This window comes from Pempheris klunzingeri, chromosome 12, assembly GCF_042242105.1.
Source record: "Pempheris klunzingeri isolate RE-2024b chromosome 12, fPemKlu1.hap1, whole genome shotgun sequence".
In the NCBI taxonomy this organism is placed as follows: Eukaryota; Metazoa; Chordata; class Actinopteri; order Acropomatiformes; family Pempheridae; genus Pempheris; species Pempheris klunzingeri.
Window position 1 is genome coordinate 15,747,510 of NC_092023.1, and position 25,229 is coordinate 15,772,738.

Below are 25,229 nucleotides of genomic sequence, written 5' to 3' on the forward strand. Positions count from 1 at the left end.
CATCCTCTAGGGACAATGAACGTCTATATAAAATGTAGCTAAAGTTAAAGGATCACCACATCCCTCTGAGTCCCTTCGAGTTAATTCTCTGGGCACCATGGATGGATTCACTAAAGGACAAAAGTGTCATTTCCAGAAGAATCACATTAACAGTGTTGTACACAAGAATCCAACATACATTATTTCACATGTACAGTAGTGCTACTATCTTGCCACTGGCAGTACATCCAGTTTCGTATTTCCACATCATTTGTGCTTGTATTATGTTCAAACAGTGTACTGATAAAACAGTAAGTATTGCTATCAGTGACACCCCCTGAAAGTGGTGCAAAACTCTCGAGGTGAATGAAACACACACAGAAGATAGCAGCAGAGCTACATAAAGCCAGTGATGGATAGCCAGACAACCCAGAAAAGACGGCTGCATTGTTCACACCAACACACACACACACACACACGTAAGGTGCAGGATTCCCCGAGCTGTGCCCAATAGTGAAGATTGAGAGATCTATGTGTGTATGTGTGTGTGTGTGTGTGTGTGTTCACCCATATGTGTGTGTGCATGAAGGGAGAGCAAAAAGAGGAGATGAATGACCAACAATTGAATAACCTTGACCTTCTCTGCAGATATCCTTTATTAAAAATCAAGAAAAGCCCTTCTACTGGGAATAACGAGAGCAGAGAGTGAGTGTGTGTGTGTGCATGTGTGTGTGACTGTGTATGATTGATGTTACTGGGTCTCTATCACCTGCGGTATAGTCATGGTCCAATGGCTTTCACACCAGCGCATCATTCATCGCCAGACTCCCCAATATCTCTCACTCTCTCTCTCTCTCTCTCACACACACACACACACACACACACACCTCATATAGATCCTGTAGCTTAAATAAGGTCAACACAAAGCTAATAGGAACATGGCACTTTTAAATAGAACAGAGTCAAATGGCAGAGAAAGGAGAAAACAAGAAGAAATTTAAGGATGAGAGGAGGGACGAAATGCGAGAATAAGAAAGAAAGAAAGAAAGATAACGGGGGAGGAGGTGGGAAGAAAGTAGGAGAGAAAAGCGGAGCAGAACATACAAAAGTAGAAACAAAAAAAAAGGAAAGATGAGGAAATAAAGGGAGGGAAAAGAATGAAAAAAGTGGAAAGAGAGGAAAGAAATGAGAGAGGAGACGAGGAAAAAGAAACACGGCTATAGCAAGGATGAAATAAAAAAGAACAAATAGAAGGAAAAGGAGTGCACAGTGTAAAGAAAAGGACAGGAGAAAAAAAAAAGAAGAGAAGAACTCGCACGCAGACATACTGTAACCCTCCATCCTTCTACACTTTCACACAAACACACAGCGGGCTGCATATGGATGCGGACATCCATACACATGAGGTGACTTTGCTTTACCCATCTGCCTCTGTGGGATGTGAAAGTCATATTCAAATATTCCTCCTTTCATGTCTGAGCAAACAGAACCTCATGTTCCTCTGGTACCTCAGCAGAACCTCATCAGTCCTCAACTTTTAACCTGAGAATAGAGCCGTCTCCCTAATGACTCCACACTCTAAAGGTTAATAGACTTTATGAGTCACTCTATTAACCACTGCCCCGGGGTTAATTCACCTGGGGAAACTAGAAAATGTAATGCATACAGGGAAAATTCACATAACGTCAGACTACACTAATGCTCCACCTCAGGTTTGTATTTTAGTCATGATCGCAATGATTAACAACATGTGTGTAGTTTTAGGTAGTGGCTTTAGCTGCCTGATCTCCACCATACCCAGTTCTTGACTTGAGTCCGGTACAATAGGGAGCACTGGTACATCTAAATCTTGCCCACTTGAGAACCCATATTTGCTAAAGTACTTCTTCTATGCCAAGTACTTCTTGGCGAATGCAAGTCTTAACCTAACCTAACCAAGACAAAATATAAACAGCACTGGTAATGTCCCTAAAATGCCTCACCAACTCTAACTGTGTTTAGCTGCTACTGTTGCTTTAAATTGCTTGTGTGAGCGTGAATGGTTGTCTGTCTCTGTGCATCACCCCTTTGATTGACTGGCGACTAGTCCGGGGTGTACCCGCCTCTCGCCCCAAAGTCAGCTGGGATCGGCTCCAGCCCCCCTTGGCCCTTAAGGATAAGCGGTACAGACAATGGATTGATGGATGTTGCTTTGAGATTCTCTGGTTCATTTGTTCAACAGACCCCAAATCAACATATGCTTACATTCAAGTGAGCAGCAATATTAATTATGACTGAAGCAAAGCAGGAAGTCAGTTGTTGTAGGGTCAGGGTGGAAAGATGGGTCAACAAAACATTGGACTTCAACTAAAACTGTTCGTTTCCCATTTCAGACAGTCAACGTTGTGCTTTTTTCAAAGCATGACAACAACTAATAACCAGATGATCTTTCTCTAAACCTAACCAAGTCAGTTTTATGCCTAGGTCTAACCAAACTTTAACCGTATTAAGTGTTGTCACCTCATGAAATGGGTTTATTTTTCAAGACAAATGATGTGATAGTGTGCATCCAATGAGAGTACGCTTCTGTGTGTCTTTCTAGAGTGTGTGTTGACATACAACTCATTTTGTTGTTTGCTTTGGAGGACTTTTTGGTTATTTTCCAAGGGCTAACTGAAGGTAAAGCTTAAAGTGAGCCTCACCATAAAGTAATAAGAACCAATAATCCTTTCATTGCACACAACTACAGTAAGCATGCTATTTCGAGTAGTTTAGGTAGCAATTTTAGAGGTAGCCTTTGCCTACGTTTTACTAGCCTTCCAATAATCTGACTGCCTGTGTTTCTCGACACCGTGCATCTCTGCTTAGGATTGGCCTCCGCATTCTGAGATCTTAACGATCACAAAAGATCACATTTGAACAGGAAAACAGATAAAAAGTCACAATAAAATGCAGCTTTCCTTCAGTTTACTGAGACAGTGTCAGAGTTACCCCATGAATGACAATTAAATACAATTGCATGATGTCAAAAGATTCCCTTATTTCATCTGTCTGATACAGTGAAGAATATAGGAACTCTGATTTTTATCAGCCAGTGTCCTTGTGATTTGTTGAAATGATCTCTGTCTGTCTGGTTCAGGGACTCTACCCTGCTTCACAAACAGGTCTACAATGAGGATATATAGCCTGTAGTTCAAGCACGGGTCCTGCTGTCTGCCAAATGACACATTTTACACCATCTGGCTCACGGCACAGCACTTTCGCTTCAGTAGAATTTAAACGCAGGGCTTTTTGAATGTACTTTTATGTTTTTCACTACATTTCCACCAATGATTGTAGAATGTCATTGAAATTGAAGGCAACATTTGTCACCCAGCATAAATCAGTCAAAGAGCCGTCTATTCGCCTGATAGGAGGAACATGAGCATTATTTTTCACTTGCAGATAGAAGCCATTCTGTCTTCTGTGTCCTGACACAGCTCGACAGCACACTCATCTCGTATCTGTGTGTGTGTGCAGAAATAGAGCCTTTATTACAGTCTGACAACAGCCCGCTGTATTATTACAGGGAGTTTGCACCCGGCCCAGCCAGGCCACAGGCTGATTATACACTGTGTCCTACAGCTAGCAGAGGTGTGTGTGTGTGTGTGTGTGTGTGTGCTTGTGTGTGTCTGCCCCTATGGTGAGCCCCATCACATGTGGTCTGCATTAAAAAACTATTGTGTGCTACGGAGCTGCAAAAACGTTGCCATGCCAACAGAAATCACTATCCCATGTTGTCAGCCTCTCAGTCATAATATGAGATGGTTTCCTGTACTCTGTAAGCACATACACGCACACACAGAAAATCCCCTCACCACACCCAACATAGGCTTGCTATGCCCTGAATACACTCCAACACACACTGCTTCACACATAAAAACCTCTCACACTAACATGAGCCACAATACAGGACAAAAAAATCCTGGGCAGAAAAAAGATGGAGCAGTCGAATCAAAATAATAACAAGAAAGATCACGAATGGCAGCACTGTACAAAGATTATTTACAGTTCATGGAAAGTTTGAACATGAGGCATGGCATTTCTGACCAATTTTCTGCCATGCCAAGGTTAGACCCAGTAAGGTGCGAGTGGAGTTCCATAACCTTGGGAAATCAGTCACATAGAAACCTTACTACTCCTCCATTCTTCTCTGCACTTCTCTACTCTTCTCTTCCTGTCAGTGTCGGAATGCCATTGGTTTTGAGTTTCGGAGGTCATCGCTAGTTGGACGTACAGATGCAAACAAATCGGGGAAGTCTTCGGGAGAGTGAAGTCTCACTCTCTGTTGGGAATGATGGCCTTGCTGTGTTTGTAAGAAAACAATCCCACTGGATGCTTTTCAGCAGTGAGGGTCAGTATTTCTCTGAACTCATAGTATTTTGTACTAGTATTTTGTTTGGTTTATTTTGCATACAGTTGCATCGCAGCAACAAAATTGTTGTTGCTGCGATGCTGAAGCTGTTAATGTGACAGACAGATAGTTTGGGATAAGTTATAGATTTTTGGGACAACCTTTTGGCCTATAGTGCTCAAGAACCCATATAATAATCTATGATGTTCAATATTGGCAAAATGCCCAAAACGTCTTGGAATTATTTGTTATTTATATGTGTTTAAACATTTAACATTTATTGATTTTATTCATTTTGGATGACAATTTTCTTATTTTCCTCGTTTCCTCGAACATTGAACTGCTCTCTGTAGCTTGAGACAAAACGCATCTACCAAATCAGTTTAATGCAATGTAACATAATCCTTTTGAGTGCATGAATTCGTTTGTTGCTGATCATTCTCTTGTGCAGCCCACAAGCGCATAGGGGGGCGTTTTGCAGCTCAAAGATCAGTGGGGTCGAGATCAGAGATGCAGGTAGGAGAAGTGATGGGCTACTTCTGCTTTTTCTTCCTGAATCTGTAAAGGTTCAGGTGCTTAGCAGCCGCTTTACACAGATTTAAATCTAGATAAATGAATCAAATGTCCCATCTGGCTGACAGAGACAAGCATATGTGGTGTAAATTAAAACATGTAAACCCCATTTTGTCTGTATGTGAGACACATTAACCATAGCCATTATTTTTAAACAAAAAATGTGCTGATATTGCATGGTTCCTGTCTATTCTGAAATAGACTGTTTTTTTTCAAGTGCAGAAAAAACGGGTATAAAAAAAAAGCTGCCAAGCACAATAACAGCCCCAGGTGATACTGAGCACAGCTGTAACGAACAAGAAGCTCTGACCACGCCACCTGGCAGGAAGTGACAGGACATGACAAAATGACTACTCACCCTCAGGCAGAGCGTGTGTTTGTGTTCGGCAAACGCGTTTACGCGCTTATGACTTTCTATCACATTCTCCTCTCAGATTCTCCCTATCTCACACACACACACACTCTGAGCGAGTGGTTTGAACATCACGTCAGAGGCAGAAAAAGGAAAACAAAATCAAAGAGGGCTGAAAGTTACAACAGAACATGGGCAACAACCAAACATGGACACAAATAATCCAGGCCCTGCACTCAGTGTAAACACACCCACCCACCATGTGTGATAGAGATATATATACACAGAGAGAGAGAGAGAGAGAGAGAGAGAGAGAGAGAAGGAGCCACAAAAACACATAAAAACACAAAGGAAAGCAGAGCCAGCACATGCTTTTGTGATGAAATCATTTATGAGAAAACACAGTTTGGAAGCAAGAGGAGAACACATCTTTCCAGGGGCGGATTTCAGGAAAAGCCTGTGTGTTTGGGTTTGAGCGTATCCATTGGGATGGATCCAGAGACATGAAGAGGGCAGAAATGAAGAGATGAGAAGAGGAAGAGTGAAACAAACACAGGGCACAGAGAGGAAGAATGCAAAGCCAAAAAGATGCTCCCTGCCAGGAAAAAAAACAACAGCCTCAGCAGCGAACCTCATCTACGCACAGTCTGCAATCCAAACCTGACCACACACAAAAACACACACACACACACACACACACACACAAGCATCCAAAACAACGATAATAAAACTGCACATTTATCTTTGTGGTTGCTCTTAAGAAGCACGTCAATTCTCACTCACATTTTGGTTATAGTTCAGGGACGGACAGAAGTATGTACACATAAAATCTTTCCTAGAATGTATCTAACAGTATCTGGAGGGGGAGCAGACTTCTCACTTACAGTCAAGATAGCGGCAAAGACAAAAGAAACAGGGATTTATTTAAACTTAATTGGATCATCACATATTGGGTATGGAATTAATCTATGAATGCTCCGCTTCAAAAGGAGTTGGCAGTCAATAATGGCATAAAACAGTGAAAAAAAACCAACACAACCACGAGGAGTCAGTCAGCTCGCAGGCAGAAATGTGCACAAAAAAATATTAGGCTAATCGTTCCAGTAGTACAAGAGATTAGCCTTGGACAAACACACTCACCCACACACACACACAATCAAGCACATGACCAGCCTGGAGGGGATAATAAGCCAGCCAGACCAAAATGAGGACAACTTAAAGAGACAATCAAGAAAACTATCTTCATATTCATCTCTCTCAGCCAAACCTATCAGATTTTATCTATCAATCTCTGTCAGCCGATTATATCGTTGCTGTCAAACATTTATCCTCCTCTTTGCTGCTGTCGAAAAAAATCGTCGCAACCCTCCTCCACCTCATTCACCTCTAGTCTTTATCATTTTCAGCACCCAAGCTGAGTCATCAGAAGCTGCTCCTGAAGCTTCTCCTCATCACATCCATCAACATCTTCAGCGATACACTTCATCCCATCTCCACCACCACCACCACCATTGTACAATAATGTCCCGCACTGCACTGCACAGAAAATGAAGGAGATGCTCACAGCTACACAACCAGCACGGCCCTTGGAAGTTGCAGTTTGATTGACATCTGTGGCGCAGGTCTGATGTAATATAATTTCCTGTTACAATAAAACTAATGCACATTGATATAGTAAAGAACAGTGATGCAGCTATTGAATGTGAACTAATTAACAAAGTGAGCAAGGCCTATGTCATCTTAAGAGTTGCAAGAGTTTGAAAGCGGCAGATGAGCCAAGAGACACAGCCCCTCAGCTTTTAGATATTCATGACAAACACAATAAACAAACAAATCCAGAAAGGACCACGCTGATGACAGATTTCCTGAACAGTCTCTGTGGAAACTGAGACTGGCAGAAAATCTATCAAGCCCTCCTGTAGACAACCTGTACGGTATTTTTACAGAAAATGAAATGCTAAAAAAAAACAAACACTATCATGTATACATAATTGCAGTGCTAAGCTAAATACAAAAGACACCTGACACTCAGCCAGATATCCCATATCATTAAAGTAATATTAAGCTTGACACACACAGGGATTTAAACAAAAGGCTTTCCTCTTTTGTAATGGAGGACATTTTCAGTCGACACATGTCTAATTATCCTGTGATGGGGGGACACTATGCCAAATACTAATCTGATTACTGACAAAACAAGTAAATGGTGAGTGTGTCTGATGATCATATAGACTGTACTAGCACAGCCAAATGACTATTGATCTGCTGTTCGTCTGTGTAGGGTATGACAGATAGGCTGTGACATCATCATTACGAGACAGAGATTTAATGCATTGGCTAGTTCGAGGACTAAAGTATTGCAGACTGCCTGGAGCAATTTGGGTTGTAGCTCTCCACATTTTTGTCAGCTGAAGAGTTTAATAAGTGGTTGAAACATTTCTGCTATCTAAACAGTCATGCTTGCTGGGTTGTAGTATTTTTTGACGTTTTTCCGACGGCTGGATGCTGTTGGTCAGCCTGTAAACTGATTGGACCATCTCCTCAAGGCCTATTTGCCAAACGTCTGGTAAATTTGTTGGGTTCATGGTCCTAAGAGGGTGATTCCTGATGATCTCGCTATTTTTAAATGTTCCACTTGTATTCCAAAAGTATCAAATTTAGTACTAAGATTTATATGAAATTAGTGAAAACATCCATATTCTCCAAAGGATGAACCTTTCTGGCTGTGGACTCTCCATGATTTTCTTTTAAGCTCCACCCTCAGGTCTGTTTACCAACTTTGGGATATATTGCTGTTGAAACAGCTGGAATTCAAATGATATTCATTGTGCAATTCATACTCCTGTTTTGATCATCAATTACCTTACCATTACCTTAATTCCCTCTAGTTTCACTGTTATGCTGCAGACTGGATTTCGCTTCACATGGTGGGACACTTTGACCTGCTTCTTTTGGTTTTTCTGATTGAACTTTCTCTCCAATGCCAAGCCAGTTTCAGAGAGGGGCTGTTACTGAACTCTCATTCTGCAAACGCTGTTTATATTCTTGCTTTACAACTACAGAGGAGTTTTGGATGTCGAGAAATCTCAAGGTGAAATACATCCAAACTTAATTATGAGTGGATTGATTGGTCACACGCACGACTTTCACCCACGTTGTTTGTGTGAAAGCAAAAACCAAGGCTGAGTTACTTTAAAATATATAACTTTGCTCTGCATAACTAGCATACTTAATTTAACCCAAAACATAATCTTTTCCTCTGATGTCTAATGCATGTTTAAAGCACAGGAAAGCAATAACTGGAGATGAATTGGTATTTTAGCCAGATAAAACTACTATTAAGTGGTAACTGAAAATATCACAGGTATAATTCATCAGCTTGAGATTTCAAAAATTGGAGAAATCGCAGAAGGCACAGCCATTGAAGCCCTTTGAAGACTTCTTTAATGCAGTTACAGATACAGTGTCAGTGGGACTCAATGTCCCATGATGATGATGTCATGAGAACAGACCTTTCCCATCTCCCTGAAACTGCGACGGCCTCAGGGAGGAACACAGAGGGTTATGATTCATGTAATACACCCACCAATCTAACTGTGCGTGTGTGTGTGTGTGAGATAGAGATAGAGATAGAGAGAGAGAGAGTTGCCCTTGCTTTCACTCTCATCATAGCAGGATTAACACATACTGGACAGATGGCCGTCCGATGCTCCTCCCTCCCAAACACTCACATGCTTTCTCAAAGACACACATACACGCTCACACACACACCCACGCGCACACAACAAACACAAACACACCCTACAACTCATCGCCGCACGGTGGCAACTTCAGTTCATGAGCTGTGTCATCATCACTGCACACTGCCTGAGGCTTAAACACACATAATCACACACGTACACACACACACACACACACACACACACGGGTTGAAGCCCGTGTCAGCAGATGATGACTCTGATGTCAGAAAAGCACTCTATTCTGTCTCCACTCAGCCTGTCTCTCACTAAAGCAGCCATGTGGCTGTTTTAACCTTGAATGACTTCCTTCTCTTCATCTTCAGGCATCACAGAGCCAGCAGGGGTGATATTTAGATGGTTTTGCAATTGTGCAAATTTGTATTTTAACTTTGATTTACTGTAAATATAATTAGTGTGTTTATTTGCTCGAGTAACTAAATCATCTCCTAAGGCATTCAAAATGTGCCCTTGTCACAATTTGTGTTTCACAGAAAGAAACAGCAGCCCCCAGGTTCAGTGTGCTCACAATATTTTGACTCGTCAGTCAGAAATAATCTAATTTCTCCTGCACTTGCATGAGGGACATTCTAGAAAGCTTAGAAAAAAATAAAATAAAGCAAAATAAATGGAGGATGGAGGTTACGTTTTCTAGGGTTGAATTTGTTGTGGGGAGCCACTTCACTATAGTATGAGGGGGATGTTAAGAAAAGAACTGCAACCAAAGACAAAAAGAATAATATAATATTATAAATAATAAAGGAATTGAGAGCAGAGGGCAACACACTGAGGGCATTATACACCAGTGTCTCAGATCAGCCCAGTATAACTGTGAATCAATTCCAAATGCACCTCACAATTTCAGTCAACCCAATGTTCAGGGCAAAAGACTGAGCCCTGAGCAGCAAGGAGCAAAGTAAAGGTAGGTCGTAATGGTAGATGGGCATGAAGCATGTCAGACTTCCAGGTGGGAGAGCAGAATTTACCTCCCAGGACAGAGTAGATGCTGTTAAAGCACCAGTTATATCTAAACTGCAGGTATAGATCTAGACGTTGATCTGATTGGTTGAGGTTAGCCTGCGTTAGACGGTGAATCATCCAATCACCTGCCATGTATTTTTTGAAACGTGCCTGCACCTTTCCCAACAGTTTCTATGGACGACTTCCCAGGTGGTTCTGTGGAACAAACCATCAGGTTAGAAATCCGATCCAAGAGTTTGCCACAAAGTTGCTGGTTCAAACCCCAGAAGCTGGTAGACTATCTCCTGGCATTCCCACTGCTGCCACAGACAAAAGTGATGTGGAGAGATGGACCTGTGTTTGGAGAGGAACCGTAATGGGCTCCAACGTCATGTAATAGGATTTCAGTGCCACCATAACATCTAAACTGCGCTCACAGCATTAGTAGACAGATTAAATCAGACATGTAGTGGAAGGGTTTAATCCAAAACTATAATCCCATTTTGGAAATAAATATAGTACTTTATATATTTATATATTTCTTTTTGCAGAAGGAACAGGTAGAGTATTCTTTTCATGCCAGTGTCTCTGCTGGCGGAGAAGAGGTGGTAAATCTTTAAATCCCTTCTTGCAAAGTGTTGTCTGAACTCTGAGTCGCCTCAGTCCATTTATCAGGCTCCCGTGTGATAAATACAGCTTACTCGGCTCCAGTTGTCTGAGTGGCAAAAACCTCCATTGTGGATTCCGCTCGCTGGGCGATGATGGCTTTACAACAGCGAGCCAGCAACGCGAGAGACAAGCTTTTATTTCATTCTTTCTTTCCTCTATCAATTAGAACCATCAACAACCACTTCCAGAGCCCCCCCGCTGCATCTCTGTTGGGAGATAATGATGACACAAAATGTTTGATCAGTGTGAGTTCATTTCACTGTGGCCTCCAGTGATTCTGGCTGCCTTCACTTAGAGTGCAAGAGACAAAGCGAGATTAATGCAGTGGTTTATACTTGCAAAACCTTAGGCAAATAGATTCACTTTGATGTGCCACATTAGACAGTTTAATGTTTTAACGCCAGGTTAACCCACGATAAGCAGGTAACCTATTTAGGCTGATAAAAAGCTTCTACCTGAAAGTGTTGCACCGGGGAGGTGAAGCAGAGCGAAAACTTTTCTATTTGTTCCTGTTTATGAAAAGCCACAAAACAGTTTCCCCCGAAATTCCTGACGTAATACTTTAAAAATGCAGAAATATTTTGAGAGCGATGGAAAAACCGCAGTCACATTCATATGTGCGCTTAAACACTGCCGAGTGATTCTGATTCTGAAGATAATGCAGTTAATCCAACCGCAAAAATGATTTCAGACGTTTTACACAGCTGCACACTAGCCTGGCTTTGAAATGCTTTTGGCCTTGTAACAAACTCAGAGTTACAAAAGCTCTGCTTTACAACTTGCAACTTTTAAACAGCTTAAAATGGAATGTGATGTCATGTGAAGAGGAAGAAAAAATTGTTAAGGGCATTGAAAACTTACAGAAAGAAGGTCTGAGGGATGGTCAAACTAACAAAGTGATTGATTTCTGCATGATAGACTAGCATTCACAACCCATCTCTGATCAACTGTCAGTGCTGCTTCTCTTTAAGCATTTTTTTTTTTTTACAACCACCTGCCGCCTACCTACCTGCCCAAAAATGTGTTAATCCAGTTTTAAAAGTGATGGTTCCATTGAGTTACAATAACCAGAGCTTAAGTGTAATGACAGCAAATAAGAAAACATTCATGAAGGTTGCTGTGGGAGGCAATGACAACCTATTTTGTCAATTAGGTATCAGGACTTATTGGCAGAGTGTTGCAGTCAGCTCTCACGTAAATATGATAGTATAAGCGGACCAAACATGATACCGAGTCCGCAGTGCAGGGAATTTATTTTGAAAATATCCTACAAAGCCTCACCAATGCTTTGCCAATTAGTGCCCTACAAATACAAGAAAGACTGTTGTATGAATGTAACACATATCATCTAAGGGAAGGCCGGTACTGGACTGATAATAAAAAAAAAGAAAGAGAGAGAGAGAAGGGGAGAGAGCAACTGTTTTTTTTTTTTTTCTTAACTTACCAAATAATTTGATTTGAAAGTTAAAAAATGTTTGGGGCTGTTCAGCAGTCTTCTCATTATCTCAACATCGTCGCTTAATTCTCCACATCTGACTCAGACTAAATTTTCTCTTTATTTTTGTGTGTGTGTGTGTGTGTGTGTGTTTTCTTTTTGAGAACAAGAAAGACGTTATCTTGTCTGGACAAAGACAGCAAGAGCAGATGAGAAAAAAAACTGAGAGACAGAGAGAACGCCATTGGAAAACAAAGGGTGAGACTGCAGACCAATAAAACTACACAGAGCACCAATACCTTAAATCAATAGACAGAATCTAGTCCCTATTTCTCCTTTATTGGATCTGTCTGTGTGGATATGAGACACAAACGTGTGTGTGTGTGTGTGTGTGTGTGTGTGTGTGTGTGTCCCAAGTGCAATCCAGTGACCACTGAGGCTTTAGTATAGAGTATTTTCAGGGAACAGCAGCGATAGTGAAGCACAGGTCCTTTTCTCTGCTCCACTGCTTTCCAGTCCTGTCCTGTCCTGTGCTCACAAATGGACACCGCTGGTGTAGCCACAAGTGCTGTAAAGCCTTTTGATAACACGGCTATTTGCAAATCAGTGTTTCTACAATATTGCTTGCTGACAGGGAGATTCATCTAGTTTACAATCCCCCAAAACAACCTCCAGTAGATGTTTTTCTGATGGATTATTGGATGACTTATGATAAACCGAGCTTAATACAAAGGCACGTTTTCCTGTAATAAATAAAAAGGACAGAATACAGACTGAACCGGGATGTGGGGCATTTATTTTTGTTTGCCGTCTCAGGCAAATACATAGATAAATAAATAGTTTCACTGTCAAAAATTGGATGTAACGCCAACATGACATGAATGCGGCATAATGCACATGTGCAGTAAGCTGAACAACAATAAGCAAATAGAAATAGAATCTACAGAATCCTGCTATGTTATAAGCGACAGCGGCAAGAGTCCTTAAAAGGTATAGTTTGGATTTTGTCGGGTTGTATAAGGTACATATCCATAGTAGATGGCGGTCTGCAGGCAGGAGTCCTGGCACGGACACAAGGTATTGTACTACTGAGGACGGGGGGGGTAGCAGAAAAATGTATTTTAGCCACCTAAAAAAACCAACATCAGTATAAATGTACACTATATTTGGACTATTTCCTCTTTACATTGGTGTCAGACATCCATAGGATCTTCTAAGCTCTCCTCTCTTCAGTTGCATCAAAGCGCCGCACTGCATTGAAAATAACAGTTAGCACAGGAAACTGTAAAATGACTAAGTTGTTCGTGTAGATCCGAACTAACCATTTAAAACCCAAACGTCCCATTATAAACACAATAAAAAAAGATCCTGTGCCCTGCAAGGTAAAATTACTATTTTGTCATTGAGTCTGAAGGCTTTAAAAGTGAGCGGCTTCAGTTCTATGGGTGTGTACTTCATACAATGTCAGTTCAAATAACCCATACAACAACCCTGCATACCACAGGAAAGGTACTCTTCATCACGGTGATGTCATCAAGGAGCTCGTGCATCTCAAGAGGCAAAATCTGTCAAAATTCTGCATATTGAACTCCACAGATATTCTACATTTAAGAATGCAGGATAGCACGTGTGTGCACGTGAGAACTATTCAGTATTGATGAACACCATCCTGCCACTAGGCAACCACAAGAAGAAAAGCATGTCCCTGTTGCATTGTTTGTCTGTTGTCCAGCCTACAGCCTGTTCAGCACAACAATCACATCGACTGAGGAATCGATACAGTCCTCCGGAGAGAAAATATCAGACTGAAGTCTTGCCATCTTCCTGTCCTTACTTGTGCAGACCAGGCTGTAGGTGATTTCAACAAGGTAAATGTCATCCTCTCTGGAGGGTATGAGGGGTGATTAATGCCACAAAGAAAGACAAAGCCTAGGGGTTCGGGTATGAGCTGCTCTGTCAGGGTAATAGTAGGAAATATCAATCAAAATAGACATGCATGCAGTATGTACCATACTGTCCAACTCTGTCCAATTCAGTCACATAATATATATCATTTATGGTGTAATGTGTTTGATAATCAATTACTTTTGTGCAGAATTGAATTGGACAGGGAACACAATTGTCAAGCAGCCACGATGAAGATTTTTAGATTTTTGTAAAAATAAATGCAAAAGAGATCTGATTGTCAGACACTGAAGCCCTTGGCCTGTTTTTTTTTTTTTTTTTTCCTTCTGTTGCCTTTGATAAAGTGTTGTTGTGGAAATCTGTATTAAACAAGACTGAACTGAATCGACCGATACAGGAAGCAACACTGAACACTGAACCCTCAGTCTCCCTCCAGAGGAGAGAGGAGAGCCGGGTACCCAGAGGTGCGCCGAGGATGCCGCACTGCACGTGGGTTGAGGCCCAGCGGCGCTGGACAGGACCTCGCCACCCGTCGTCGACCGTACCCACACGTTAAAGGAACAGGCGTAGAGCAGGTGGAGGGAACAAGACCCACAGTAGGGATAAAACACCACCACACAGCCCAAGGGCAACTGCCAAGCCACCGGTCACAGCCACCAGTGAAGCACAAAGGACACAGACACGCAAGGAGAGGCCTCAGCAAACACAGGATGCAGTGCCTCAAGAAACCTGCTAGAGAAGCTAGCAGTTTTAATGAAAATCTGATGCCTTATTTTTTTAAGAATCATTATTGATTTACCACATTCTTGACAGTAATCCATGTTGTCGCACAACATCACACCAGTGATAACCATGACACCAGTGTACCGCCCGACCATGATGAATCCCACCTCTACTTGGGACTCTGTGAGAAGGACAAATGCTTCATTTAAATTCTGATAAACAAAGTCAAAATTCATCAAGAAGGAGACAACACATGTAGTCACCAATCACTGCCGTGTGCAAAGGAGTGACTGAAAGCAATCACTGAAATTTCAGTAGCTGCATCATTCACTTTCCTATGAATTTAAAAAAAAAAAAAGAAGACTGGAGCACAGCTAACAAAGCTAATCCTGACCTTAATCTTCTTCTTCTAACCCTAACCCTGCATCTGGAAAAGATTGTGCATTGCAGCAATATAAGTAGCACCTTAAAGCCCAACCTGACGCAAAGAATTCCTGTAACCTTTAAAAGTCAAATTGAAATCAGTAAGAGTTGACGGTTGATGCCAAGTGAAGAGGAAGAAGATGACTGTCACTCAGCCAGACTGAAAATGTCCTCCTCTGAAAAAAAAAGTTCAGCCCCTAGCTGGCCTTCAAACTAGCAGAAAACGTGGCAGCTTTATGAAATCTCACATTTCAGCTTTCCAGCCAAATAAAGCTCTGAAAATATCCCAGACAAGATACAGATGCTGTACCATGCCGTTTCTGAATCCTGGTTTATCTTGAGAGAGAAGCTGCTGGGTGGCGCGCTGCAGCAGGCCTTTTAAGCCTGTGTGTAGTACTCTGAAGCGACCTTTGAGACAGGCGGTCCACTCTGCTTCATCTACTCTGAGCAGCAGCAGCAGCAGCAGTAAGCTGATGTCTGGTCATTGGAACCAGATATTGTCACACAGAAAAATGTTTTGCAATCATCTTTGAATTAAACTAATTAAACCTGCGCAGTTATTTGCAATTGCCAACAATGTGTTCATGCGGACATGACCTATTCATGTGAGCATGTGGTACCCTTCTCTGGAGGTTTATGCTTTTCACACAACAAGACAATGTTTTAGCAATTTCTATAGAACACTACAGAGCATTAAGGTGCTTGAGCTTTGTTTTGTGGCATTGATTGCTCCTCATACCTTCTGCTAACAGCGAGGTAACATTTAAAGGACTTTGCTAACAACAAAGACAAACAATTTACACTTGATGGTTGTATCCCACAAACAGTTTTCCTTTGCCACAAATAAAAATAGACCCAAACCAAACAGAGATGGGTGTAGCCGACCTGGCACCCATACAGCTCGGGGGAACCATTGGGTCAAACACCTTAATGCTGGTTTCGGACTCAGCTCAGCACAACAGTGACACAAAATAAGGAGATCTTCACTGCTAACAGGCACGTGGCAGACGGCAGTAACTTACTTGAATCTTCCCTGACAGTGCTGGCACTGATCCCCGACCCATCCGTGGTCACACACGCAGGTCCCGTTGAAGCACTTCCCTGAAAAACAGCTTTTATCGCACGACTTGGACACCGAAGAGGCTTCCGAGTGAAGCACGAGATGAAGCATCACAAACACTCCCAAGTATGTTTTCCACACGTCCCGGCCGCTTCTTTTGGACGATTTGGTCCAGATGCATAGATGTATCCCCCCGACATCATCCATGGTGGACTGGCGGCGTGTCTTCTTTTGAGAGGCTGAGAGCGAGCTGTCACCTCAGGCTGTGAGCCGCTCTGCTGTCATGAGCAGTGTGAGTGTGGAGGCTCAGGTAGCCCGTGACCCGCCTGGAGTGGAAAAGGCGCAGCAGACAGGTAATTACGCACGGTCAGAGCATGCCGACCGGTGCAGGGGGGGGAGGCTGCGGGTCAGGACAAAGACATGAAACTTTGATGGAAACAGTTTTCGATCTTTAAAACACCGTAAACGCAGCTCCAAACAGATCCATCGATTCTGGGCAACGAAGGCAAAGAAGCCGGTGCGCGCTCTGCGGCGCGTCCCCGCCAAGTCTTCCAGATAACTTCCACCGTGGCGTGGGCTCCGATGTAAACACACACCGTGACCGGATGACGGTGCCTCTTCGTCAAGCACTGAACTCCCAGAGATCACAATAATAAAAGAGCGCAGCTGATCGCTGCAATGTGCTCCCACACAAAGACGTGTCTCCGCCCGGCTCGGTTGTCGGTGGATGCGACAGCCGCAGCTCTCCCGGAGCGGCGCCTCACTCTGTCTCCGTCTGTTATCGCTCTCCGGTCCACAAGCTGCTCTCCGACGGGGAAACTCCTGCACAAAGCCCCGAGCATGAGCAGTACGACCGCACGGTTAAAGGGGCAGTTCCGTTTTAAACGGCAAAGGCGTGCAGCAGGCGCGGACACCGTGCTAAGACAAAGTCGTCTGCAGCAGGAACGCTTCCCTATTGACACTTTACATGTGAAGCATTTAGCAGATGTTGAGGACACACATTAGAGGAAGTAAAGGGGGATTTATATGATTTAGTATCATGATTCAGAAAGGAGTGCAACAGGAGCTTTATCTTGGAGGAAAATGATAGATAGATAGATAGATAGATAGATAGATAGATAGATAGATAGATAGATAGATAGATAGATAGATTGATTGATTAGAGGAAGTAAAGGGGGATTTATATTACTTAGTATGATGATTCAGAAAGGAGTGCAACAGGAGCTTTATCTTGGAGGAAAATGATAGATAGATAGATAGATAGATAGATAGATAGATAGATAGATAGATAGATAGATAGATAGATAGATAGATTAGAGGAAGTAAAGGGGGATTTATATGATTTAGTATCATGATTCAGAAAGGAGTGCAACAGGAGCTTTATCCTGGAGGAAAATGATAGATAGATAGATAGATAGATAGATAGATAGATAGATAGATAGATAGATAGATTAGAGGAAGTAAAGGGGGATTTATATTACTTAGTATGATGATTCAGAAAGGAATGCAACAGGAGCTTTATCTTGGAGGAAAATGATAGATAGCTAGATAGATAGATAGATAGATAGATAGATAGATAGATAGATAGATAGATAGATAGATAGATAGATAGATAGATAGATAGATCCTATTAATGTACACATGGCCTATTCTCAGGCATGTTGTACCCAATAGCACCACCAAATCCCCACATATCCCCCAAGGCTTTGAAAACACATTCGGCTCTGTCAGCCACCATCTCTCCTACCATCGTGCACGTCATCCCTCCAGGTGAAGGCCTTCCCAATGTACCTCCCTGTTAGCTGCAGTACATCCATGCACACCATTCTCACCAGTTTCTGCTCATTCGAGAAACTTTAAACAGTAGATAGCCATTCCTCACTTCAATGGGAAACACTGGGTATTTAGTCCTTCAAGGCTGAGTAAGTACAACAATAATATCAAAATCCAATTTCGTAACCCAATCAACAGAAACATGTTTGCACGGAGACTTTTCTCGCACACACTTGCAGAGTTGTTATGAGAAAGAGAAACCACGGGGAATGATGGCTAATAAAAAAAAAAAATGTTTTTAGGCAATTTGAAGACTGCATATTAAATTCAGTAGAGTGAGGTCTGGTATATTGCTCACATTTATTCACCACCAGCCAGGGACAGTGAAAGACCTGAATGCCTGCAGTGACTGTTGGTGTCCAGTGTTGGTGTCTCATCTGCTGCAAAGATCAATCAGCGATTGGTGAGCACGGACAATAATTACTTGGGTTGGGACAGAATGCATTTAAATCAGACACAATCCTCTTCTCCTGGATGCTTGAAGGCACTTGATTAGATTCGGAGACAGATATGACAGAAACATTAAAACCACACTGACACAGCAGAGGCTTAATTCCCCAAACTGTCCTCCTGATTTATAACTTTATCTCACTCTGAAGGCTGTAAAGACACAAAGAAATTATTTGGATCCGAGCAGTGCTTTTCTAAAACAAAGCCAAGATTTGCATTCGTGCTCCCTGAGGGCTCACAGAAACATCCAGCGAGCCAGAAAACAATAATCCTCAAACCAACAGATAGACTCATATTGGGCAGGATTTCACTCTGCTGCAGTGCCGTGAAGGGAATCACAAGGTTTCAACTTGAGGTATTGATCATATACCAGTTAGTAGAGACCCGGTGTATCGCTAGGCGAGTGTGAACACACTGGTTTACTGTTGCATCACTGAGCTAATGGAATGCAGTTGCTTAAAGATGCAGTTTCATGACTCTGTTACCCAATAGTGCTCAGAATCCCAAAGTGAACTCCCAAATCACTTTTAATATCTGAAATTCAACACCGCTGCGTTCAGTTCATTCGCTGGTAGGTTTTGAAAAATCAACAGCTGGGAGACAAAAATTTGTGGATTTTGCAAATATATTGTACTAATGCTATTGGGCACTACAACAAAATTTACAGTGCATTTATCAATTCAATTATTTTGGGTAAAGCAACATTATGCAACTTCTCAGATTGATTGGCGCTTGCTTTTAATTCCACTCAGAGAGGCAGGAGACAACGCACCGATGTGGCCTTTTATTGTTTTCCATCCAGACACCATGAGACACACCGACAACCAACCAAAAGCATCTAGCTGCCTTATATGCCCTCCCGACTGCTGGTAATTAGGCATGCAAATTAGGGGGGGGACTACAACTACATGGTACATTAAATATTAAACATAACATAACATAAAAATAGAGTATACAGAATGAACAATAAATATTTAAGTACACATCCCTACCATAAATCAATAACACATACACTCAAATAATCACATATACAAGCCTTTTTTCTTCAACCCCCCCCCCCTCATTGTAATGGTTTGTTCCTGGAGCTCTTAACCAGGTGCTTGGACACACCTCAGGCTTTTGCCTCCGCCCCCTGCTAAATAGACTACCAGGAAGAGGTGAGTACTCATTAGACTGCCAGTTTGCGCTAGCTTCCTATCCCACATACACAACTATTTTACCTTAAACAGCCAACAACCAAACAGCAGGCAGTGGCAGAGACTAGCAGGTGAAGGAAATGGAACATTCAGCTGCTAAAGAGCCAGATGTTTCTCTCAGGAGTTGGTAGCGACCACGCCAGAGCTAAACAGAGATCAAACACTGGACGCGAACAGGACTTTAAAAGTTGAATGTTAAAGTTCGCTACCAAATTAGCCACCATATCTTTATAATGTGTCAGGTCTGTGTGTCTGTCAGCTTGTCGAGGAGTTAAAAAAAAAAAAAGAATGCATTGATGTTTAGACGTATCTGATCATATTTTAAGATTTAAAGCTTTGCAGCTCACCAGTCCACGAGTCTCCAGTGTAAAAACAATGAGGCTAATAAACTGTGTCCCTGTTGTCCACACTGTCTGGCTCACATAATCAGTCACTGATTTGTTTTTAGATAAAGATGAATGTCCTCTGCAGTTAGGCCCCTGTTGCACTGCCCTTTATATAGAGTATAAGTCTGATAATGAATATTACTTGAAGTAAACAAAAGCAGGTCTAGAGCATTACTGCGAGTCCACAAGTCCTCATACCTTAACAACATATATCCCTGTGGAACCACTTATCTAACCTAACCAGACCTTAACCAGAAGGGTGTGAGGTGTGTTTAAGTTAAGGGTTAGGGTCAGTAGAAACTGAAACTCAGTTAGGGTTAGAAACAGATCATGGTCACCGTTTCATGCTGACTGCTGGTATAGTAGGAGACGGTGTGCAGACTGCAGTGTATGATCTCATGTCAAAGTCACTTTCTCTGAGAAACTCCCTGATTTAAGGGGGGAAAAAAAGATGATTAAGGGAAAAGGAGAAATTAATGGTCACAGTGACTGTTTGTGTTCAGTCTGTTCAGCATATCGGGGAGTGGTTCTCCCAGCAAGACGGATCCATCTTCATCAGCTTAATATGATTAAGATTTCATTTTCATGCGTTTGTTGCTTCATACATTCTGTCACACTCTCCTAGAATATTTCAATATTATCCACTTTTATAGGAGCAGCCCTCCACATTAATTTCATGTCATTTTGTCATTTAATGCTTTATCCACAGTTTTGAATCGCATTGAGCTTACCAAAGAACTCTGGCTAATTCTTATTTAGATTCTATATATATATCTTACTACAGCAGGTATTCTGGCAGCCAGCCACTTCTTGAGGAAACAGCTGGTTTATTGCAGGCTGGCTTTTTCCTTTCTACATCCCTCCTGGGACACACAGCACTACCTCCTGCTCTCCACGGTGCACCTTGCTGCTGCTGCTGCTGCTGCTGCTGCTGCTGCTGACATACACTTCTTTTCTTTGCCCTAATTTCGCAGCTCTTTTGCCAGCAACAAGACCATCTGCCTTGCCTCTAAATTAGGGAGAGTATTTATCAAATGTCTTGTGATGGGAATACTGATCCGGGCTCTGCTTTGCCGTGCAAAGTCGAGATAAATGACAAGGTCAAGGATATGGAGATATGCACCTATTCCACATCAATATTCATTAACTTACAAGTGGGTTATGAAGTAGAAAATTAATTGTTTTGAAGAGTTTGGCACCATAAGGGTCACTGTAATGAGTCATTGTGCATTGAGAGGGCCTTTCCTGTCAATGCGTATTAGATATATTCATCTTTGGTGTGTCTGACTAACTATATGTGGATAAAAGTCATCTAACTCCTGTCTATTGATGCTGCCCTGCCTCTGTGCACAAATCTGCTAGTTTATATCTCCAAGGGACAACAAACGGTGGTATTAAAACTTACTGTTAGCCTGTAGGAAATTGGTTTGGCTCCTTGTTATTCCTGCTGCTTGAGTCGAATTCTATTATAGATGATTTTTAACCTCCCCCCAAGGGCCAAAGGAGGAATATTGATTGGCTTACACAAAGAACCCACTGTGAAGAAAATGAAAAAAGGAAAAAAATATTGATCTTTGACAGTTTGTTTCTAATTAAATAGCGGAATAACTAACTGCACCAGAGGGACGTGGATGAACGAGGATTACGAGGATATGCAGAATACAGAGCAATGTCGTCGGCCTTCTGGTCATCATCTTTCTATCTTTCTGTGCTCAAATGAACATCTCTCACTGCCAGCTGCGTGGCGTTTAATAGAGCAGATGTGCTGTAAAAACACATGTGGAGAGACTGCGTATTGTGTCATCAAGGCCATTTTACTAAGGCAAGTAGAAAGAACACACACACTAAAACATACAGATGGAGAGAGAGAGAGAGTGCGTGTGTGTGTGTGTGTGTGTGTGGAGAGAGTTAGTGGATCCAAAGCAAGGAGAATTAATTGAGCCTAGGGAAAAGATTAAATAAAGATTATCATTTTCGATTGATGTTTGGCGGCCCCTGTTGTTTGAAAGCTGCTAATGCAACTGATACAAAACAGGAAAAAAAAATGAAGGACCAGTCGATACAATTAGAGCAAAACATGATTTTTGGCCTTTAGAAAAAGACATTTGACAAAAGAGTCATTCTCAGTGGTGGCATGGATCTACACTTTAACTCAAGTTCTGTAGTTCAAATTTGAGGTACTTGAACTTTGAGTATTTCCTTTTTATGTTGTGTTATACTTTTTACTCCACTACATTTATCCAACTTGTAACTGAGTATTTTTCCACGGTGGTATTGCTACATTTACTCAAGTAATATTACTTTCACCGGTGGTTACTCATTGTCTTTTCCTAAATAATATAAAGGATTGACTGGCGGCCAGTCCAGGGTGTACCCCCACCTCTTGCCCAATGCCAGCTGGGATCGGCTCCAGCCCCCTCCGCAAAAACTAACATGTTTCTATGTGGGATGCAAGTAGGAAGATGTAATTCTAACCAAATGAGAAAAGATGATTAGAAAACATTGATAAAAGCTGAAGAAAAGGCCTCTTTTACTTTTATTAAGAGTGAGTCACGGCTCTATGGAACTATGGAACAATAAACCGCCTCTTGCTCCCTCCTGTCAGGAACTTCCTCTTTGTTTCATAAATTTTCCTTTCATTCCTGCGACCTCAAAGTGGAAAATTGGGTTTCTTTCAAATGTTCCCATCTGCAGCCATGGAGATGTAACCATCCTGATGTGTAGTCGTTTCAGTCGTGATATCTACAGTGTGTGTGATCTTGTCCGCTGTTGCCAAGCCATGTCCGTTTGATTTAAAACAAGCTGGGAGAGAAGGGAGGGAAGGCAGGATGTGGCCGCTGTCCAGGGGATTTCCTCGGCCTGTGATTGACTCCTATCTGCGGAGCTCAGAGACACATTGGCTGGTGTGCTTAATGAGGAAACAAGGTGGAAAAATGAGAGAAGGAAAGATATCGGCGCTTTAAAATAATGGGAGAAACACAGAGAAAGAATCTAACTTTCATCGACACAGCCTGCACACCCTCATAGGAATAATGGGTCTTTCACTAGCTAAAGACAAAATCTGAGTTTTTTTTTTTTTTTTTTAATTCATGTCTTCTGCATCTGGAGGGTAAAAATATGCTTTTAGAGACCATAAAACACAGACTGAACTTCTACCAAGCTTACACGAGGTGGTAGCAAATTACGTTTTCCTGCTTGTTCCTATTTGCTGTCTCTCTGTTGAACAAATTGAGAACATCCTAATCCCCCTTTAAACACTCAGAGTTTACAGTGTTGTTGTACTTTCTGAATTGTCTGTATTGCCACCAGAAACGGAGGCACCTACACCCAACCTACTACCCACCTACACCTACACCCCACTCTTCATTAGGTACACCTGTCCAATCTAATGCAGTCGAATACAACATCTGTCTTTACTGAAAATCCAAAATGGCTGACTTCCTGTTGGGCAAAAATTTATTCTGACACAAATTCAAGATGGTCTTCAGGATGAGTGCAATGATCCCACCCAATTTCGTATTTGTACAAAACCAACAGGTTCTTTATTCTATATTTAGTACGAGGGCCCATTTCGGCCCCTGGCACTTTTATGCTCTGTCCCTAATTTACAAAAACATTTACAAGCCTTCATAACAGTCGATTCCGTGCAGTAGTGGAAAGTAACTAACTACATTTACTCACATACTCTACTGTAGTACAATTTTGATGTACCTCACTTCATTATTATAAGCTACAATAACTTTATTCATTCCTTGGTGAATGTCACAAATTCCCCACTAGTACAGATAATCACTAAAATGAGCTCCACCTTTTAGCAGCTGCAACATTAAAGTGATGAACACACGGATGCATCAGTAATTATAATCCAATAATGTATCACTTATTATTCTAAAGTGGGCAGTTCTGCACAATGTGCATTCTTCTACTTTTTGTGCTTTAAGGACAGTTTGATGATAATACTTTTATACCTTTTAGGCCTACTTAAGTAAACTTTTACTTTTACAGAGTACTTATACACTGTGGTATTACTCCTTTTACTGAAGTAAAAGATCTGAGTGCTTCTTCGACCTCTGACTTAGTGGCACATCAGTGCTGTTGCATTGCATTGGTTCATCCAGGCGTACCTTAAAAAGTTGCCACTGAGTGGATGTTCTCATACGATCTGGAGGTGACCTTTTTGCTGAAGTTTGGCCACAATTTTCACATCACTGAAATTTGAAACTGTGCCTTTTTCACCAGTTGGCTTGGGCTTGAAATTGCACACAATTACCAGGAGGGGTCAGCAGTGCTGAAGGTTTAAAAGTAATGAATTGTACATCACACTCATCCTTACAGCTGTATGGAATAATGCACCATAATATTCTACATTTCCCTCAAATAGTTATCCAAACTGTACCCAAAGTATATCTACGCTCTCTTCACTTCTGGTTTTTAATTGTCCAAATGTCCCAAATAAACTTGTTGATAGCAGAAGACTTTTTTTATTTGTATTTTTTATATTTTCTGAAATTATATTTTTTCAAGTTTATTCAAGAATACATCATATAAATAACCCTGTAAGGCAATTTTTTTTTTTTTTAAAGGCCAAATCAGGAGACAGACTTAAGGCACTTGAGAGGCTAGGGTGTGTTCTCTCACTGTTCAGATCTTAACAATGAAAAGGTATTCTGTTTTGCTTTAGTGAGGCCTTAATGACCTGCTCTCTGCTGCACACTCTCCATGATTGCCACTCTGATATTTCCCCCATGTTGCACACTGCTTGAATTGAAAGACAAAATGCAATCTGTGCAGATAAATGTGCTGCTCCTTTGTGTACATTGCGAACTGCTGCTGGCCTTGTATGGAGTCTGTCAGGTACAGTATGTTCCTGCTCTAATGTCACTAAGACACATTACTGTACACATGGGGAGTCTGATCACCCTGCAGTTATTATAACATTGAGCAGATGTCTGACTTGCCGTGTAATATTGTTTCATTTAAGACTAACTTAAATCACATTCTGCCATTAGATCTTCTGGAGAAAGGCACAGTTTCATGTACAGCATGGCCAAGTTTCTATATAAACATACTATATACATACAGCATTTTTGTCTGTGCTGAAAAATGCAGAAACTCAGACTCCTCTAGTCCCCCGCTGTGCCACATGCTACGTCCGGCTCCATGCATGCAGACTATT

At 41.7% G+C, this 25,229-nt stretch overlaps 1 protein-coding gene across 1 annotated transcript in view; it reads right to left on the reverse strand.

The window, feature by feature from the left end:
* atrnl1a (attractin-like 1a) overlaps positions 1–16,397 on the reverse strand; it is a 239,981-nt gene extending 223,584 nt beyond the window's left edge. The window contains exon 1 of the mRNA XM_070840582.1: positions 16,151–16,397. Coding sequence (XP_070696683.1) covers positions 16,151–16,395 — 245 coding nt within the window. The 5' untranslated portion in view covers positions 16,396–16,397. The remainder of the gene's footprint in view (positions 1–16,150) is intronic.
* Between the last annotated feature and the right edge of the window lie 8,832 nt (positions 16,398–25,229).